This window comes from Podarcis liolepis, assembly GCF_965112155.1.
Source record: "Podarcis liolepis genome assembly, chromosome: 12".
Taxonomy (NCBI): Eukaryota; Metazoa; Chordata; class Lepidosauria; order Squamata; family Lacertidae; genus Podarcis; species Podarcis liolepis.
The window spans coordinates 19967266-19988445 of record NC_139563.1 but is presented as its reverse complement, the minus strand read 5'-3'; the positions used below and the strand labels follow the sequence as shown (position 1 = coordinate 19988445).

Below are 21180 nucleotides of genomic sequence, written 5' to 3'. Positions count from 1 at the left end.
CAGCTACCAACAATTATCATGACACCTCCACCCCCATTCACTGGGGCAGGATAAGTCTGGATTTGTTCAACTTAACTAACCCCATTTCCAGATGGCCGATTCCTTGTAACTTGGCGCATTAGCAAAATGTTTGTTTCTTACTCTGAAGGTGGTCAAAAAAGGCACTATTAGTGTCATAAAAGTTTTTATGATTCACTCTATTGTTTACATATAGTTGAGCACAGTGTAGGGCCTTTTTGCTTGTTTCCTTCCTTCCTGTAGGTCTAATGTATAATAAAAACTACAGTAACGATGCTGCACAAACTGGGTTTTTCCTCTCTACTTGGAAAAGGGGGAAGGTGGAGAAATTGTGGGGTGGTTGTTGTGCTCCAGTTTGTTTGGCTTCATTCTCTTTTCCCTCACCCCTTTATGAAACTGGAGGCAATGACAGAAACCAGAAATGGTGATGTGTACCTGTGTGTTTGTAAAAATTATTTTTGTCCCAGTCCTCAGCTGAAAAGGCACCCAGAGGGGCTTACATGAGAACAGTAATAAACAAGACAGAAGAATACACAATGAAAGAGGAAAACAAACAAACAGGCACCATCCTAAAAGTTACTAAGTTCCTATAGCAGCTAATTTTAATGAAATCAGTTCAGGGAAAGGAGAAGTCCAGTGGTCTCAGCAGAGCTGATTAAACAGCCCTGTCTCTCATCTTTCCTCCTCCTAGAGCATGATGAAATTATCAGCTGCTCCAATGTAAACATTATCTTACTCAACATCAGCATATTATCATATATTTTTATATATATTGTATGCCTGCCTTTCTCTAAATCTATTGCTTGGGAAGTAGTGGCAACCCAGGATAGCTATTTCACACAACCAAGCCATTGTTTGGAGGTTCTAGGTTTCAGCTTCTATAACTCAGGAAAAGGGGTTGGATGCTTATTGCTTCTGTTCTGTTTCTGCTTCTTTGCTTTTCCTCTCCTTCTCATACTTCCATTTTCTTTTTCCTCAAGGTCAGTAGTGCTAGTTTGAAAGATCCAAGCCCCCTGGCCTTTGAGCGTCACCCCTGGAGATGGAAGGTGAAATATTGCCTGTTCTGTCTGATTCTTTAGCTTAGAACCAAAACAATATGCAAGTCAGTTTTGTGGTGACACTCTTTGGGAGAATTGTCAGCAAACAGCATGTATTATTTGGCTGAATGGATTCCAGATTTCTGATAAGGGATCATTTTTGCCAAAAAAAGAGAGAAGTCACATGTGCATAACTTTATAAATGCATGCAAACATATAATATAATATATGTGGGCTGGAATTAAAGAATCTTCAGTAGGTGCCGGAAGTCCAACTAGGAGGGTGCCTATTTGGCCTCACCTGGCAAGGAGTTTCACAGAACTGAGCACACAATTCTGAATGCCTGGCTCCTCTAGTGGATATGTTCCATACATCCTAGCCATTTGGGGGAGCTAACAGTAACTCCCCTGAAGACCTTGGTGACTGGACAGGGATGTAAGGGAACAGGCAGTCCTTAAGACATCCTGGACCCAATTGTTAAGGGCCTTGTTAATCAATACAAAAACCTTGAACCTGGCTGAGTAATGTATAGACAGCAAATGCAAGCTTTTTAGCAGCTTATGTGCTGGTGATAGCCTGTCCCCATCGACAGTCCAGCTGCAGAGTTTTTGCACATAGAGTGCATTGCAACAATCCATGTATTCTGAAAGGAACCTTGGAAGCAGATTTAATATACACATGAAAGCATTTCTTTTCTCCTTCTGTACTGTATCTTTCAGTTAAGTTTCATCCACTAGGCCACCATCTCCAAAATCTCTCTTGATCTTTGTGTGTTCTGCTGTGCAGTGTGTCCATATGTTCAGAAGCGAAGTTGGTCATGCTAAGCACCAAAAAAAGTGATATGTCAGAGCCAGTGAGCGTAGCAATGGATAAAGGTTTTCCCTCCCTTGGGTTTAACTCAGAACTGGGTTTCAAAGCTGCCTCTTTTAATGGTGTTTGAGTATGATTGCAACTTTTGAAACAAAGCAATAGGGCTCAGTGCTCTTCGCTTCGTTAGTGATGAGAATGACTAATGTTATTCATATTATGGGTTCAAACAACGTTGAGAAACCTGTCCCGTCCCCCCACATGTTGTTGGACAGTAGCTTCCATCATCCCTGACCCCATTGGTCATGCTGTCTAAGGCTGATAGGAGTTCAGTAACACCTGAGCAGCCACAGGTTGCCATTCCTGGCACTGAGTTTTTTTATTGTACAGATTATCTTGCTTTTCATAGAATCATGCTAAACCATTTGTAGAGTCGTCTAACCCAACCTCCTGCAGTGCAGGAATCACAACAAGTTTAGTGTGGGTAATTTGGTCTAAATTATTTTTGGCATGTGTTGTGTTCAGTTGTGGAGAAAATGAACCCTTTCTGTTTTGAAGTCATTTGGGATCCTAGCAGAAATACTTCAGGCATTTTTGTCTGAATTAATGGTCTAGACACACCATTTAGTAGTAGTAGTAGTAGTAGTAGTAATAATAATAATTATTATTATTTATTTTATACCCCGCCCATCTGGCTGGGCTTCCAGCAAAATATTAAAATACAATAATTCATCAAATATTAAAAGCTTCCCTAAACAGGGCTGCCTTCAGATGTCTTCTAAAAGTCAGACAGTTATTTATTTCTTTGACATCTGGTGGGAGGGCATTCCACAGAGCGGGTGCCACTACCGAGAAGGCCCTCTGTCTGGTTCCCTGTAACTTTGCTTCTCTCAGTGAGGGAACTGACAGAAGGCCCTCGGCACTGGACCTCAGTGTCCGGGTAGAACGATGGGGGTAGAGACCCTCCTTCAGGTTTAAAGAGACCAGCACTAGCTACAAGCAGTGTGTGTTAGATATTTTTGCATTTTTCTTGAACACTTCCTTTTGTCACTACGACGACCATGGCCCTTGGCACTGCCTTTTCTCTGGGTTTCATAAGTATTTTATGGTTGCACAAATATTTCTATGTGGATCCCATCAATTCTTACCAGGCAATAAAAAGTTATTGTAGTTTTAGAACTTTGCAGATTAAGCCACTTCAGCTCCTTGTAGTGGTCCAGAGTGCAGTTTATAGTCTTCCTTCCTTTGTTGCATTGCCTTGTATCCAAATGGAGAGATGAGTACATAGCAGTTGTATATATGTACAAAGAAAGGGATGGAGTAAAAGCATAAGCCCCTTTCCAAGTATCTCAAAATTGACAGTTTTGCTAAAACACAAAGCTGTTCTGAGCTGATTTGCTTCTCTTAGGTCAAGTCTGGGGAACCTGCAACCCTTCAGGTGTTCCAAGACTGCATCATCCCTGACCATTTGCCATTCTGCTGATAAGAGTTGTTCTTCAACATTGGGGTGGGGGCGCACAGATTCCCCAGTTAGCGAAACTAACCTCATGATAAAGAAAGACACCATATAAGGGTTAGATCTTCACAGTCAGTTCAGAAAATCTGTCCATTTAGCCTTTCAAAATACCTTGAGAGATAAATACTTTCTGATATCCCCAGAGCAGCCAAGAGCAATCCAATGGTTAAAGGTAAAGGTAAAGGACCCCTAACCATTAGGTCCAGTCGTGGCTCACTCTGAGGTTGTGACGCTCATCTCGCTTTATTGGCTGAGGGAGCCGGCGTACAGCTTCTGGGTTATGTGGCCAGCATGACTAAGCTGCTTCTGGTGAACCAGAGCAGCACATGAAAACGCCGTTTACCTTCCTGCCGGAGCAGTACCTATTTATCTACTTGCACTTTGAGGTGCTTTCGAACTGCTAGGTTGCCAGGAGCAGGGACCGAGCAACGGGAGCTCACCCCGTCGCAGGGATTCGAACCGCCGACCTTCTGATCGTCAAGTCCTAGGCTCTGTGGGTTAACCCACAGCGCCACCCGTGTCCCTTTGGTTCAATGGTTAGTACTTGCTAAATGCATAGGTTAACTTAGTTGGGTCAGAACATGATTTCAAAGGCCAAAGAAGCAGAACAAATCTATTTTGTTGCAGTGCCTTCTTCAAACTGTAGTTGGTGCTCTTGTAGAAACACCAGCGTCATACTGAGTGGCTTCTTGGCAGGAACTTGGTAATCTGGGGCATTTGCTTGTGTTACAAGAAGAATTATGCCATGCCACCTTGCAACCAGGGTAAAATGGAGAGGCACTGGAGGGAGTTGTTGCTCAAATCATTACAATTATGGAAACACTACTAGAAACCAGCTCGGCAGAAGATTGTGAATGCACATGGCAATGTGGTTGTGCTTATCTCATGAGAGGGCTAAAATTAACGTACCAGCTTTTACCTGTTTTTCTTGTGTGTGCATTCTTGCACATATGCACCTGAAATAAGGCTGATGTCTGTTATAGCCCTGTGAAGTTAGGTGAAACTGTCAAGAGCTGCGAGCAAGCAGTCCTAGGGTTGCTTGAGGTGGAAGGGACCAGCTCTCAGAATTCTTTGGGGGAAGCCATGATTGTTCAAAGTGGTATCTTATAGATTTAAATGTGATCTATGCTCTTGAATGTGATCTATGCTCTGAAAGTTTGTCTAGCGTCAAACTGAGCAAATAATAATAATAATAATCCAAAGAACTAGCTTCCTTCTGCATATCAGAGGTGAACATGTGCATTTTGGATGCTTATTGAAAAAATAACCAGATTAGGAACAACAACAAAATTACCCATAGTGCCATCTTGTCAATGTTTCTTACAAAAACAACAACACATAAATTATTGTACAAGATGAATTCTGCCGGTGAATCAAATATGTTTAGGCCAAAGATTCATGCATGGAAATGCCATCTAACAATAACATGGAAATTACGTTTTTTAAAAAAATGTATGGAGACATTGTAAGATAGAACACATTTAAAGGGCCAGGGTTTTTTTGGTTGTTTTTGTTTTCTTTCTTGTGCCTCAAAATTCATCTCCTCTTTCTCTTTGAAAACCAGAGGATGTCGGATACCTGTGAAAGTCAAATGACAATTGAAGAAAGAAAGCAATTGATAAGTGTTCGGGAAGAGGCTTGGAAAGCGAGAGGGAAAGGAGCCGCCAATGACTCGACACAGTTCACTGTGGCTGGCAGAATGGTCAAAAAAGGTCAGTGAATTTATCCATCCTTTGTAACTGGGAATGTTTTCAGTGATAGAAGTGAGAAGCAACCAGAGGCAGATATGCCAAGGAACATTCAGTTCCTCATAATTTCTGGAAGCCGCACATTTCAATTTCCCCCTACATTATTTGTAGAGTCATTTCAATTATATTAAAAGCACAGTAGGATGATGAAACGGCAAAATATTTGCATTCTGAAGCTGATTGTATGTTGCGTTTCCTTTTATATGCAATTTGAATACCCTGTAACTAGACCTCAGGATGCTGTAAATAAGATCTAAGCAATCAACATCTGATCACATTGTGTTAGGATACTTAACCAATGAGTTCCCTACTTGCTTTTGGGAATTGCCATTATCTTTTCTCATCACCGCATCTTCCTGCAAAAAATGGCCCTAACCCCAGGCTTTGGTGAATGCTTAAAATATGGATATGCATGGTCCCAAAGGAGACCATAACCTATATTTGCATAATAGTGATTATGGGGAGAGCTTCCTGGGTGAAATGTTTAGGCATGCTAATTCGCTAAAAACTGAAGCATCTGTTATGTAATGCAAAACTGAGCATCTGCTTATTCCACAGGCTTAGCATCTCCTACTGCCATAACACCTGCCGCATCCCCTTTCTGCAACAGACTGAAGTCAACAACACCCATCTCAAAACCCCTGGAAGGTGGGTCATTAAAAAAAATGAAGAGTATGATGTCTAATGAGAGTAGTTTTGATTCTCATTAATCTCAGCAACTGTTTCCATTCTTATTTTGCTTAGAAATTGAAGCTAGGCCAGATATGCAGTTAGAATCGGACATGAAGTTGGATAAACTGGAGACTTTCTTGGGGAGGCTGAACAACAAAGGTCTGTAACAGTTTAAGGCATTTTGTGTTTTAGCTCACCTTCCTTACTTCTGCTGATTTAGTAGTTCTGCTAAGTATTTTCTTCACTGCAGCAGTGGCTTGTGAGTCACATGTCTACAACATCCACTAGCAAAGCTTTGCTTAGTTCAGGACACTGGTGGAACACCATGGCTCCCCAGTATAAAAAGCACACTTACCACCTTTGTTTGTTCTTCTGCCTTTTTTTCTGTGCTGTACTCAGCGGGTTCCCAGGCAGTTTTCCATCCAGGCAGTGATCCAGACACCATACCTACTTGGCTTCAGTAAACTCGCTGCATCATTTGCATTCAAGATTATTTGCCATGCAATATATTTATTTTAAGAGATTATGAATATTGTAACTCATAAGAAAATGTCCTGCAAATTACATTTTTGTTTGATTGTTTATTGTTTATACAAATAGCTATTTGGGGGTTGGGCCACACAATATATGGCTTGCACTGGGCACAATTATAATTAGTTCTGACACTGCACTCATGACTTCACTATAATCTGTGCTATCAATTCTAGCTAAGCTTTTCAGTTTTCGAGCATTGCTTGTATTACCCCAGTTGAAGTCCACAAAAAATTCTCATCCCCTTCTTAAAGGGTGGATCCTTCTTTGAAGAAATTTGAAATGGCAGTGATGTTGTTCCTCTGCACACTTAAGCAGACTTCCCATTGCTACTATGACCAAGAGAAACTGCCAGGAGTACAATAGTTGGAAGCTATTGTTGCTTATTTTGTTCTGTGTCTTGAGAATATAAGGGAACTCCTGTTGGATGGCGCCAGTCAGTCATCCATCCAGTCTGCAGATGGGGAACCTGTGGCCCTCCAGATGTTGGACTCCAGCTTCCATTAACCCTGGTCAGCATGGCCACTGGACAGGGATGATGGTAATTGGAGTCCAGCAACATCCGAAGGAACACAGGTTCCCATCTCTGATCTCATTCGATGTTCTGTTTCACGCAGTGGTTAACCAGATGCCTCCAGGAAGTCCACAAGCAGGACACAGAGGCAGTAGCCCTCTCCCATTGTTGCTCTCCAGCAGCTGGAATTCACTGACTTTCTCCCTCTGAACTAGGAGGCTCCATAGAGCTATAATGACTAGTACCATTGCTAGGCTAATCCTCCCTGACTTTCTCTCATCCATTTATAAAGCTACTTTAGCCATTTAAGTGTTCCTTGTTGTCTTCTTTGTCTGCATTTACGCAGGCAATGGATGTTGTGTGTCCCTTGGTATCTTGCACAAATACTAAGGGTGGGTTTTTTAAAACAAAATAAAGCAATGGAAAGATATTGTGTTGTTGTTTTTTCTATAGTTGGTGGAATGCAAGAAACATTGCTGACAGTCACGGGAAAATCTGTGAAGGAAGTGATGAAGCTGGATGATGAAGAAACATTTTCCAAGTTTTACCGTTGCATGGATTACCCCACTTCCTCTTTGCCTTTGGACCTGGATGAAGACTTTGATGCCATATTTGATCCTGATGCACCAAAGTGAGCATTATTTTTTTCCACACACCTGGGGAGAGGGATGCTCCTACCACTGCCAGAGTTCTCCTTTGCACCTTCCCTTTGCTTTATGCAGTGCTAAACGACTCCTACTGGAAACAGTTAGGCTATGAGTTCTTGTACTGCCATCTCTTCCACACCTGCGGTGAAAGCCCTAGGCACTCTATTATTATTATTATTATTATTATTATTATTATTATTATTATTATTAGTCTTCCTCTCTCTTCCTTTGTAGAGCTAGGAGTGGTGGTAGTAGAGAAGGCAGTACCAGTTCCTCATTGCTTGAAAAGGGAATGCTAGGATATAAAATTCTTCAGTTTAAAGACTAAGAATCCAGTATCAGTGATGATATTAATATCAGCTTACTCCTCCTGGGATCATTATGGTTTGCATGACCAATGTATTAGGACTTACGCACCAGCAGCATTTGACTGTGGTGACAGAGCCTGTGTGAATGTATATTTCACTTACATCTCATATTTCTTTCAAGGAGCTTAGGAGGGGCAGTGCATCAAGAGATTGTTCATTGAGCAAGACCCCATCTATTGAGCTTCTAGGGATCTGAATCCAGTTTTGTATCAGGGGTGTAGCGCTGTTTGCCAGTGCCCAGGGCAGGTGCAGAGTGCATCTCCCCAGCCCACGCCACCACCAGGTGGGCGCTCATGCACTGGGCGGGGGTGGCGCACGGAGGCTGCTCTTCACCCGGTTCTCGCTGCCGGCACTCGAACCCATGTCCCTGAGGTTAAGAGTCTCATTCTCTACATTGCCATTGTAATTAATGCTAAGGAAGCCATAGAATTGAAAAGGCAAATGCTGGCAGGTTATTATTATTATTATTTATTAAATTTGTTACTCGCTTTATATTGCCCAAGGGAACCCAAAGTGACTTTCAAACAAACTAAAAGTCCAAATGCATAAATTAAATCCAAGGGAGGGGGGGGACATTAGAAACACCCCACCCGCTTTTAAAAGGCCAAAGGGCTGTTTAGACATCTAGATGCAGAGGCTGCATTGCATGCCTTCAGAAAAGGCTGCTTGATGTCTCTGCTTCTTCCAACAGGCACGCATGGCATTTTATTGGTGCTACTAAGCATGCACATTTTGTGCGGCATCCCACACACGCTCCTCAGCAAAATGCCATCTCCTGTTTTCCTATTTAATCAGGATTTAGCATTTCTATGGAAAATCAGATATTGAAAAGAACAACACAGAAATAGCAAATCTGGATTAAATGGGGGGTGGGGTGGAATTGTCAGTATTTTCATTCTCTCCCGTTGCTGAGTGTGTGACTATTAGATCACATGCTCTGTGTGTTTACATTCTATGCTTTCGAAGCATGAGAACGGAAGACACTGTGTACCACTTCCACTCTTCTTTGCTCTTGGTTCTGACTCTTGTTCTCTCTCGTTGGAGAAGAGAGACACACCATGATTGCTCTGTTCTTTATTTTGATCCTGTAAATAAATAAACTCAGATGCCACGTGCTTGCAGTCTCAGCTTCTGCTATGACTCTGCTGCTTACTATGTGCATGCATTTTTGGGTGCATGTCGTGGTTGGACGTCCGGAGGGATGAGTGCTGTGCTATGTGCTCTGGACCGGTGCCGGGAGAGGGCTGTCTCCCACCAAGAAGCACCAATAGGAATAGGAGGTAGCATTTTGATGAGGATAGATTCTTGTGCACACTGTGCAAAACTGGCATGCATGAGCAGCATTGAGTACACAATACATTGCTGTGTTTTGGAAGCTCCCAACATTTCATGGAAGGTGGATAAAGTTTGGGTTAAGCATGGGTATGAAGACAGGAGTGCCTGGTGTGCTCTGGTCCATGGGGTCACGAAGAGTTGGACTCGACTAAACAACTAAACAACAACAATAGCATGGGTCTCTTTCTTTTCTCAGGTTGACTTCTTTGGTAGCAGAGCACAAACGTGCAGTGAGGCCCGTGCGCAGAGTCCAGGCTTCCAGGAACCCTTTAAAGATGTTAGCCGCAAGAGAGGACATTCTTCATGAATACACAGAGCAAAGGCTAAATGTGGCTTTTATGGAATCAAAGCGGATGAAAGTTGAAAAAAGTAAGTTTGGTATCCCAGGTGCATCTTCCGTGTGCTACAGATGCAGTGTTTTCAGAATTTATGGTTTGGCTTTGAAGCGTAGTGGTATTGCTGTAGAAAGAGCACTATGACCTTGAGCCAATAAATATGTTTTTAAATCCACAATATCCATACCAAAATCAGATGCATGTGAAGAGGGGAGGAACAAGATGGGAGCATGTGGATATAAAGATACTTTTCAGGCTGATGAACCATAGTTTATTGGCATGAGACCCTTATATTATTATTATTATTATTATTATTATTATTATTATTATTATTACTACTACTACTACTACTACTACTACCACCACAACAATACTTGTAAGTTACTTGGAGACCTTTGGGTAACAAGCAACTAATAACAACCTGGGAATATACTAGAGGTCTGAGTATTTACAGATTACTTTACCTTAAAATAGGCAGTGCCTCAATAATTTTAAATGAATAGTGCAGGCAGGGAGAAGAGGTTGTCAGTCATTGCCAGGGGTGTGTGCCTATATGTCCTGGAAAAGAACTGCAAACACACCTGAATCCCATTCATTGACTAAGTAACTATTATGCAAAAAATAATGATGATGCAATATTCCTTATAGACTTGTCCTATATAAATATACAGTGGTACCTCGGTCTACAAACTGAATTCATTCTGGAAATCTGTTCTTAAACCAAAGTGTTCTTAAACCGAGGGACGCTTTCCCTACTGAGGCCTCCCGCCGCCAGTGCCCTTCCACCATTCAGCTTCCAAAGTTCACTAGCCAGAACACCTACTTCCGGTTTTGCGGAGTTCATTGCCCGAATAGTTAGTTAACAGGACTGTTTGTAGACCGAGGTACCACTGTATAGGAATTTTAAGACCTAAATGCTTCCATTTTTCACCATTATCTTGAAAATTTCCTCCTGGAAATGTCAGGTTCTTCAGATTAGTGAATAACTTGAGCTCAACCTGTTTTTTTGTTGTCTCTTTCAGCAGCAACAACAAAAAATGCTGGAAATGAGCCATGCATGAAAAAAACCTAAATAAAATTTGGAAACGAAACATAATGTGGTTTCTTTGTTGTTTTGTGTGTGTGGCTTTCTTTCTTTCCCCCTTGCTTTTTTCTGTCTTGTCTGTTGTTTTTTTACTTCTACTGTTTTAAGTGTCTGCAAACTCAAATTTCTCAGAAGTAGCACTTGCTGGCTTAGCGAGTAAGGAGAACTTCAGCAATGTTAGTCTGCGTAGTGTCAATCTAACAGAACAGAACTCAAACAACAGTGCTGTGCCATATAAGCAGCTGATGCTCTTGCAAATCAAAGGTATGTGAAAGAGCTATTATTTTCTAAAGTTTATCTGAAATGCAGACTTTAAGGAGTTATATGGGGAACTGAGGAGGAACAGCATCCATATACTGTGGTTGGGGGCTGCGGCAAATGTAGATAAATGAGTGGTCATTTTAAGCCACCCTAGGAATTGGCCCAACAAGTATCATTGTTGTAGTGCCTGTGTGTTCAAAGCACTTTGCAGGCAGGCAGGCTTCTTCTTGGAACAGCTTGGCTCAGCATCAAATCCATCTAATAGTAAGGACCCCCTGTTCCAAAGGTGTTGCAATATTCAGAAATTTTCCCTCCACCTTCACAACAGGTGAAGATGGGATGCTGGTTGTTTTTTGTTTTGTTTTTGAAAAAACATGTTACCTCTTACATAAGGAGAGCCAGCTGCATTAGGCTAGTGGCCCATTCTTGCAGTGGCCAGACAGATCCCTATGGGAAACAGCAGAGCTCAACAGCATCCTTCCCTCTTGCAGTATCCAGCAAATGATGTTCAGAAGCATACTACCTCTGACACATTTTCCCCCAAAACTAAAAAGTCCCAAGGGTTGTATCCAAAGAAGTTCCACACAGATTAGACTCATTGAAATGAATGCAATTAAGTTAGTCATGCCCATTCATTTAAATGGATCTGCTCTTGCGTATGGCTAGCGTTGGATATAACCCCAGGTATTCAAACCTTGTATCACAGATTGTAGCTGCTGGTGATCAAGCTGCTGTATTCTTTATGCACAGGAACCCTCTGCTACTCCATAAGCTACCTCTTGCATAAAGCAAGATTGTGGAAATGGAGTATTAGTTATTTGTTCCTCCCCCAACCCCCTCAGTGTAATCAAGCACAGAAGATGGCTCTAGTACAGTCATACCTTCGACTTCCAAAACATTCCGTTCAACTTCAAAAACATTTGAAAACCAAAGCACGGCTTCTGATTGGCTGCAGGAAGTTCCTGCAGCCAATTGGAAGCTGCGGAAGCCCAACCGGACATTTGAGTTCCAAAGAACGTTCGCAAATTGGAATACTCACTTCCAGGTTTGCGGCATTCGGGAGTCAAAACGTACGAGTACCAAGGCGTTCAAGATCCAAGGTATGACTGTACTTATTTATAGGAATGCAACTAGTCTGGTTTTTTTTTTCTCCCTTTCAATGTAGGAAGAAGACATGTTCAAACAAGATTAGTCGAGCCAAGGGCTTCATCGCTTAACAGTGGCGACTGTTTCCTGTTACTTACTCCTCATTTCTGCTTCCTGTGGGTAGGGGAGTTTGCAAATGTCATCGAGAAAGCAAAGGTTGGTGCTTATAAGCATTGAGATAACAAAGCCCTTAGTTCCTGGGGAGTTTCTTCTGTGGGCAAGATAGAGAATGGCTGTTTGTAACATGTGAAATGTGGGTGTAACTGATGGGGCAGTTCTCTTCCTCCTCCTTGCTGTCATTTTGTGCCTCCACTCCCTGCCCAAAAAAATGATCGTGTGGGTTGATTTTTATATATATTAAAAATTGCATTGCAGTTTTCCTGTTTTTTAAAACAAAGCAAGCATTACAATTATTTATTATTTATGAATTTATACACCGCTTACATGCCAGAATGGTTTTTAAGCAGTATAATATATCAAGTTCCTATGTTACTTACAAAAATCCAGAGGCATCATTTAATTCAATAAAACCACATTTAAAAACCACAAAGAAATTGAGGGGATAGAAGAGACAGTGGGAGTCAAAGCTGGTGTTAATGGTTTATAACTTGTTAAACCTTACAACTGAGCAGATGAAATAATTCTATGTGTGGAGGAGAAGGAATACAAGAACTCTGCTTGTATTCAAATGGGGGAGGGAATGCTTTGAAGATGTTCTCTTAGGCTTCTGGGTTAAACGGGATGAAGTCCTCATTGAAATGCAAACAAGAGAGCCTATATGCATCTGACATAGTTTTTATGTTCAGTATCGTTTGTCTAATAAAAACAGCAGAAAGCTCCCATCCTCTTTCTCTCCTCTGAACTGAGCTATTATCCCACCAGCTGAGACAAGCCTATTCAGCTAATCGTGTTCAAATTTCTTAGGCTTCAGAACTTGCAACTTTAATTCAGACAAAGCGAGAACTTGGCTGCCGGGCTCCTTATGTGCAGACCATAGAGGAAGGAATCAATACGCACACTCATGCAGCCAAAGACTTCTGGAAACTGCTTGGTGGCCAGACAAGCTACCAGTGTAAGGCTCTTTTTTTTTTTTTTTTGGTTTCTCCATCTCAGTGCTGGCTTTTTTTTTGGTAAGAATATCCAAGAGTTGCTTCTTCCAAGTTAAACTGACGTGACGTTTTGTCTTGCCTGCTCATTTCAAGCTGCTGGAAACCCGGAAGAAGATGAAATGTATGAAGCTGCAATAATAGAAACAAATTGCATTTACCGACTAGTGGATGATAAACTTATTCCTGATGATGACTACTGGGGAAAGATGCCAAAGTGTACGCTGTTGAATTCAAAAGAGGTATAGTAAGTGGTGCTTTGAAGTTCGGTGGCAGCTCTGGCGCTCCTTTTGGGGCGCAAACAAGCATTGCCTTTTAGTACAATTTCCTAGGATATTTCCCCCTTAGGACTCTGCTGATTCTGAAGTAGGCCCAAACCAGCCCTTGAGTGATTGCACACTGCCTTCTCCTGATAACTGAACTAGCACCCTTGACCCCCCAAATCACAAATTAAATCTAAGAGTGCCCATGTCAGAAGATAGGAACTGTGAGAACCAGGTGATATTGTAGGAAGTAGCATTCATGGCTCACTCTTCTAAGCCAAGGAAATAAAACATATTTACAAGGCATACAAACAGGCACTTTTCACAGAGCTACAAGTGGGATAAGTACAAACCTTAGTGCTTGCCTTGAATGATGCAGATGTTGTAGTTTTTCGTTATGCAGCTGTAAATATACAAAACTGTAAATTGGGGTGGGTGGAGGGAGGCAAGACAAGAAGCCATTTGTGTAGCAGACCCCAGCAGCAAATCAATTATTGCTCAGAAATGAAGCCTGAACTACTCATTATGGGGAAATGATTGGGTGCTGCTGATCCATTTCTTCCCAGTAAACATGCATACCATTATTTTTGTGGTGTTATTGTCAGCATTGTTTAGCTGCACTGCTCAGTTTTTACTCAGCATTTCTTCTTTTTTGGCTAAATGAATGACTTCATTGTTTGTTCTCTCTCCTCCTCCTCCCCCCTCCCTTCTCTCCCCTCCTTCAGGTCTTGGTGTTTGATTTTGGTAGTGAAGTGTATGTTTGGCATGGGAAGGAGGTCACGCTAGCGCAAAGAAAAGTGGCATTCCAGCTGGCCAAACACTTGTGGAATGGCACCTTTGACTATGCAAACTGTGACATCAATCCTCTGGATCCTGGTGAATGCAACCCCCTTATTCCAAGGTATCAACCCCAACCCTACGATTCGTAATGCTGAATTTGCTCCCTCTTTTGATACCTCCATAACAAACGTTGCCATGAGCTAAGGATCTGAATTGCTTGAAGCTTAGAGTAGGCTTCCTCAACCTCGGCCCTCCAGATGTTTTGATACTACAATTCCCATAATCCCTGACCACTGGTCCTGCTAGCTAGGGATCATGGGACTTGTAGGCCAAAAACATCTGGAGGGCCAAGGTTGAGGAAGCCTGGCTTAGAGGGTCTCCTCTAACTTTTGCTAATTCTTGTGCGTTTGTGGGAGGAAAATGGTGGCTTCTGCATTCACCCCAGCCATTGTTAAAGAACATGCAATGCTTGTGCCAGTACCAGACAGGAAACATGTTAGGAAAAATAAATATTGCAGACTTCCTTCTCAGTATATCCAAACAGGGTGTGTATCTCACTGCTCTACAGCTCCTCATTCACATTTTTAAACAACCCTGCATCAGAATTGTGAAGAGTGTTTTTACCTACACAATCTTGTGTTCTTGTAATTCTCAAAAATAAATAGAACTTTCAAAGTTGAATTAGGCAAGACATCCAGCACTATTTTTAAGCTGTTGCAGCTTTTATTTTATAGTGTGAAACGTTGATTGACGTTGGAGTGTTTTCTGTGTTTATATCTATCTATCTATCTTTTCTGTAATGCAGAAAAGGACAGGGACGTCCAGACTGGGCTATTTTCGGCAGGCTCACAGAACACAATGAGACAATATTATTTAAAGAAAAGTTTCTCGATTGGACCGAACTGAAGAAACCAGCTGAGAAGAACTCTGGCGAATCCCCTCAGAAGGTGTCAGAATTATATACTTATTTATAGTAGTTTTACTTGTGTAAATTAATTATGCATTGCCAATCAGGGCATGAAACAAACTTTATATTGTTCCACAAAGCGAACCTGTATGAGAAATTGTATTGTGTCCATTTTACAAATGGAAATACTAAGCTCTAAGAGATGGATTTGCCCAGGGGCTTACCCAACGAATTCAAAGAATCATAGAATTCTAGAAAGGGACTACAAGGGGCATCTAGTCCAACCCCCCTGAAGTGCAGGAATCTTTTGTCCAATGTGGGGCTGAAACCCACAATTGTACCTGGGGATTTCACTATAGCTACTGCGATGCACTTGTCCTCTGTACTAAGATGACATGATGATTATAACATTTCTTGTGGTCCCTTATGAAGTAAAAGAAACTGAGATTGTCAGGTGTGAGGCTAGATTTCACCATTATAAGCATTATTTCTATTCCTGTAGTCTTTTATTCCATGTCTTCTGAAGGTTAATTTTGTGATTGACAACCAAAGTGAATTGCTGATGAACCCCTGTAGGCTTCTTTAGTATGATGATAAGTGCTTGACATCTGGCTCGTTTGTTATCATAATGTCATAATGGGCTTTCTGAAATTGCTGTCTAAGGGGGAATATGCTTTGTGTCTTGTTACAGGAGGAAACCAGGTCTGACGTTAAACCATACGATGTCATGCGAATGGTCCCTGTGCCCGAGACAACGGTTGGCACGGTCTTGGATGGGATGAACATCGGCCGCGGCTATGGCTTCATTGAGGGAGATGACGGGAGGCAATTTGAAATCATCACTGTCTCTGTGGATGTCTGGCATATACTGGAATTTGATTATAGCAGGCTCCCTAAGCAAAGCATCGGGCAGTTTCATGAAGGCGACACGTATGTGGTCAAATGGAAGTACCTTGTGAGCACTTCAGGTTAGTGAAAAATCCTCTAATGAAGTATTGATTTTGTTTGAATTGGGTAAAGTTGATCTGTGTTGCCTGTGATGCACTTAACTATTCAAGCACATAACCAACTAGTTTTGTTTTTCCGTATATGAATTGCTAGAAACGATCTTGCTGTTGAGGAGGAGGGCAGGATGTAAACAATGTCCTTTATGTATCTTTTTATGATCTTTTGTTTTATTTCAGGAGGTAACTGTTTATCACCCTTTTACGTTTGACTAGGTTTTTTTTAATCTTAGTACGCCGTTTCTGAATGATGCTTAATTATACAGCAGAATGGCTAAAACATAGTTATTGGTTGTTTGCTACAACTCCTGGGTGAACTCTTCATTCATACAAGAAGCCACGTATCATTTATGAAAACAGATATACAGTATCAACAATTTAATTTTCTCTGCATACCTCTGCACTATAGGAGGAGCCCTTTGAATATTACCTTTTTAAAATAAGTTTTACTCAAGTGAATTGCACTCTGTGCATATTTTACCTGCACAGAATTCCAATGCTGCTCAGTAATACTGAACGCTCACCCCCACCCCCAAGAAATATATAGCTGTCAAAGACTGTTAAAGTATGGGAAATGGCATAGAACACTTATTTTAAGGTGGTAGCATGATGAGGTTGCAAAATATCACACACATACTGCAGTTGTCTTCTTTTTTGCCAAGCAATGCCGTTTACTTTTTGTTATGGTGCTTTGAGAAGTATAAAACTGCTGGCCAATCTGCAGTTTTCCTGCATGTATTTTTGTCTGCCAGATCAATTTTTCCCAGCAGTTCTTTGCAGGAATACTTTGCTATGCTTTCGTCCTAATGTTTGTGAGCCCTAAAAATGAGGTCTGCATTGGGCATGTACTCCTCAGGTTATAGCCTCTTTTGATTTTGCTTTGTAGTTGGGAGCAGACAGAAGGGGGACCTACAAACCAGGGTTGTTGGCAAAGAGAAATGTGTGTACTTCTTCTGGCAAGGGAGGCACTCTACTGTCAGTGAGAAAGGGACATCTGCACTGATGACCGTGGAGCTGGATGAAGAGAGAGGTGCTCAGGTAAGCAAATCATGGGGCTGTCAAGTTATTTTGCTTTCAGCCCGATGTAGACCAGAGGTGGGGTAACTCAGAGTCAGGGCCCAACGCGGCCCTCCAGGTCTCTCTGTCTGGCCCTTGGATCTCTCCTAAGGCCACTCCCCTGGCTGGCTCTGCTTCACACTGTGTTTTTGCCTGGCTGGTGTAACCTTGTCTTCTGATAGTCCCTGTTGCTTTTCTGGATGGAGAGGTCTTCTCTACAGACGTGAAATTTACTTCAGTTGCTCTGCCTGCTTTTTCCTCTGCCTCTATCCATCACAGGCATGTGGTCCTTGGTTGGAAGGCTGCCCAGAGGGTAATGCAGTGCTTGGGATGAGAAAGGCTTCCCAGTAGATTCTGCCAAATTAATGCAATTGAAAAGGCTCTGCTTTTTGTAACCTCCTTCCATGCCTCCGGTCCTGTGAGATGATCAAAAGCATGGTTGGGGAAGCTGAAGCCCTCCAGGTGTTACTGCACTCCTGTTGGCCTCAGGCAGCACGTATAGCAGGAATTGTGGTCCGACAATAAGTGGAGAGCCGTATGTTCTCCACCTTTGTCCTAAGGACATAGGGAGGTTCGTAGGACACCTGGCATAACTTTTGACTCCAGCCATTTATCAAATTAATTATATAATATTTCGCATTGCCCTGAATGAAACTTAACCTGTTGTAATGCTAGGATCATGTTCACTTTTCAGGTTCAAGTTCTTCAAGGAAAGGAGCCGCCATGTTTTCTTCAGTGTTTTCAAGGTGGAATGATCGTTCATACGGGCAGAAGGGAAGAGGAAGAAGAAAACACACAGAGTAAATAGCCTCCTGATACCAATTTTTCTGCTGTGACAGAAGGGAGAATTGAACTGTGTGAATGCTTTTACCTCAATTCACTCTGTTGTTCATCTAAGGCAGCACAGTAGCATTTAATTTTACCAGCATTTGTCTTGAATGCCAGGGAAGCAAACTAGTAAAAGTGAAGGCAAGTACATTTAAGCATGTGCAAAGTTTCCTTTCTCTACAGCCAAGAAATCACAGCTGGCCCCACACAACTGGGATTATGCATGGGGGTTCCAGATCTGAGACAGCCATTTGCCAAGCAGGATAAACCATGTCTCCTCTCTTTGGAAACAAAGCACCACATCACACATAGAAGATAAAAACAATACATTTAATACATTGATATACTGTCTTTCTGCCAAAGCATTTGAAGCAGTTTATAGTTTGCAAGACACGTATAAAAGGCATGATACAGAAGGGGGGAACAGGGAGAGGAAAATAAATCAGGTCCCATCTTTCTAAATGATCAGGTGGAATGGCTGTTGATTGAGGTAGTTGAAGGAAGGAAGGAAGGAATCAAATCCAGACTAATGAAGTGGGCCTTGTTGTCTCACCTCTTCCTCAAATAGAGTCAAGTGGAAAGACTACTGATAGAAAAGTTGACATCCATTCTTTTCTCACTATACTAACTCAAGCCACACTGTGTTTCACCGGTGTGGGCCAACAGTGGCTACATTCACACATAACACTTGGACATGGTTTGTTTTAACAGTGGCTTCTCAACTCAGAGCTGAGCAGACAAGCCCTTTTCTCCAAAGCTTTTTTTTTCTCCAGCTGCTCATGCTTTTGAGTCTTGGCATAGGTCTGGGGTGGGATGGCCAAATAAACCATGATTAAAGAAGGCCACTGGGTTCAGGCATGTCTTCCAACCAAAGTTAGAACAACTAGTCATGATTTCACATCATGGTTTGCTGACAGAAAACAAATCACAGCTATGTTGCTGGGCTGGGCTTGCCACATACCAGCAAACCGCAGTCAGGTTCAGCAAACCATCACTTAGCATTATGTATTTGCTTCCTCCAGCAACATTCATAATAAAGAGGGAGTGAAATGAAGTAAAAACCATCATAAATTGGAAGAAAAACTGAGTTTTGGTGAAGTGTTTTAAGTGACCATCTTTTCTGATCCTGATAGTTTGTTCAGACTTTGCGAGTGATTGACAGTGGAGATCAACACAGGCACATTCCAGGTGTTGACTGCAGGTGTGCACAACACTGCCTCAGCACATCTGTCACTCACCAAAGCCTTGGTCTTCAAGCACCTCAAGGCTTTTTGTTTGGAAGTAGCCTTAGCAGTTGTATAATAAAGTTGTGTTATCCATGCCCATTGCAGGCGATTGGCGATTGTACTGTGTACGAGGGGAGCTTTCCCTTGAAGGAAACCTGCTTGAAGTAGCCTGTCACTGTAGCAGCCTGAGGTCCAGGACGTCAATGCTTGTTCTAAATATCAACAAAGCTCTCATTTACTTGTGGCACGGCTGCAAAGCCCAGCCACACACCAAAGAAGTTGGAAGAACAGCAGCCAATAAAATAAAAGAACAGTAAGTAACCAAACTATCCTTTCGAATACATATCCACATTGTCTGTACAAAGTTTGTGTGGAAGACCCCTGAAAATGGGCGAGAAATGACTTAAGGGGGGGCGGGCAAAATTGAGGTTTATTACTTTTATTTCATTTTTTGCACACATATTCCACCCACCCTTCCAGTAGCTCAAGGTGGCATACATGGTTCTCGCGTTTTCATCTCACAACACCTCTGCAAGGGAGGTTAGGCTGGGCAGTGGTGACTACCCCAAGTTCCCCCGGTGAGTTTCATGGGGGAGTGAGGATTTGAACCTGGGTCTTCCTAATCCAGCACTCTAGCGACTAAGCCACATTGGCTTTATAACATTGGGCATTGTATAGAGAAGGTGGCTAAAGTGAAGCTTTTGCCCTCTTCCCTCAGTACTAGAACTCAGGGTCATCCAGTGAAATGGATCGGTAGCACATTCCAGAGAGATGGAAAACGGCACATCACATCTTAACATGACACATAAATTTAATTTTTTTAAAAAAATTGCTGCCACTGACTAGGGTGGCTTTAGATAAATGGGTGTCAGTGGCAAATAGCCATGATGGCTGTGCTGAGCCTCTGCTTTCAGAGGCAGAGTGTGTTCAATTCCAGCTGCTGGAGGGCAGCTGCAAGGGGAGAACTATTGCCTGGGCTTCCTGGAGGCACCTGATTGGCTTCTGAGAGAACCAGGAGGTTGAATTAGGGGCCCCTTTGGACTGATTCAGCAGAGCTCTTCTCAAGTTGAGAAAACACTTTCAGGATGCTTGAGTCAGCCAGTGCCAAGGATGTCGGGTTATGAGAACAGTTGAGTCAGAGGAAACAAGAGGTGATGATGCTTGGCAAGTGCCTGTTACCTGGCATTGTTCTCCGCTTCTTCCTTTTTTTTTTTTTTTTTTGGCAAAGTGTCTATGAGCATGTCTGACTTGGTAAGAATCATGCTGCAGCACAAATTCACAACACGAACAGTGGTTCTGATGGATTAATATTGCATTTCAGGTGCCCTCTGGAAGCAGGGCTGCACAGCAGTAGCAAGGTGACGATACACGAATGTGACGAAGGGTCAGAGCCATTGGGATTCTGGGATGCCTTAGGGAGGAGAGACCGGAAAGCCTATGATTGCATGTTGCAAGGTATGGAATGCTTGGTTTTCCTGTAGCGCTTTGATAAGATACCCCAGGACTCACAAATACAGACAAGAGAAAGGCGCTTGTCTAAAACAGGAATGAGAAATCTCTGCCCCTCCCTTACCATTGGCCATGCTGGCTGGGGCTGGTGGGAGTTGTGGTCCACAGGCTCCCCACCCCTGGTGTAAAGCTGTGGGGTCATCTCTGGGGAACATGAACTCCATGGCAATACAATGCCAGGAAATGTTCAGGGGTACTGGCTATGAGGGCATTCTCTATGGCAGCTCCTAGGTTCTGGAATTCCCTCCCCATCTGGCACCTTTATTATATAGTTTCCATCATAAAAAGGTAAAGGAACCCCTGACCATTAGGTCCAGTTGCGGACGACTCTGGAGTTGCGGCACTCATCTCGCTTTACTGGCCAAGGGAGCTGGCGTACAGCTTCCGGGTCATGTGGCCAGCATGACTAAGCCGCTTCTGGCGAAGCAGAGCAGTGCACGGAAACGCCGTTTACCTTCCCGCCTGAGCAGTACCTATTTATC

At 42.5% G+C, this 21180-nt stretch overlaps 1 protein-coding gene across 50 annotated transcripts in view; it reads left to right on the top strand.

Moving 5' to 3' along the window:
• SVIL (supervillin) overlaps positions 1 to 21180 on the top strand; it is a 147357-nt gene that overhangs the window by 118206 nt on the left and 7971 nt on the right. For 38 of the 50 annotated variants that reach the window (XM_083466537.1, XM_083466561.1, XM_083466559.1 and 35 more), the window contains 17 exons: positions 999 to 1064; positions 4943 to 5090; positions 5685 to 5774; positions 5871 to 5957; positions 7297 to 7474; positions 9390 to 9562; positions 10721 to 10876; positions 12039 to 12175; positions 12944 to 13091; positions 13222 to 13367; positions 14114 to 14289; positions 14974 to 15115; positions 15767 to 16043; positions 16966 to 17117; positions 17830 to 17935; positions 19295 to 19502; positions 20511 to 20644. In XM_083466537.1, coding sequence (XP_083322663.1) covers positions 999 to 1064; positions 4943 to 5090; positions 5685 to 5774; positions 5871 to 5957; positions 7297 to 7474; positions 9390 to 9562; positions 10721 to 10876; positions 12039 to 12175; positions 12944 to 13091; positions 13222 to 13367; positions 14114 to 14289; positions 14974 to 15115; positions 15767 to 16043; positions 16966 to 17117; positions 17830 to 17935; positions 19295 to 19502; positions 20511 to 20644 — 2524 coding nt within the window. The remainder of the gene's footprint in view (positions 1 to 998; positions 1065 to 4942; positions 5091 to 5684; positions 5775 to 5870; positions 5958 to 7296; positions 7475 to 9389; positions 9563 to 10720; positions 10877 to 12038; positions 12176 to 12943; positions 13092 to 13221; positions 13368 to 14113; positions 14290 to 14973; positions 15116 to 15766; positions 16044 to 16965; positions 17118 to 17829; positions 17936 to 19294; positions 19503 to 20510; positions 20645 to 21180) is intronic. The other 12 variants (XM_083466563.1, XM_083466560.1, XM_083466552.1 and 9 more) reach the window with 1 other exon arrangement.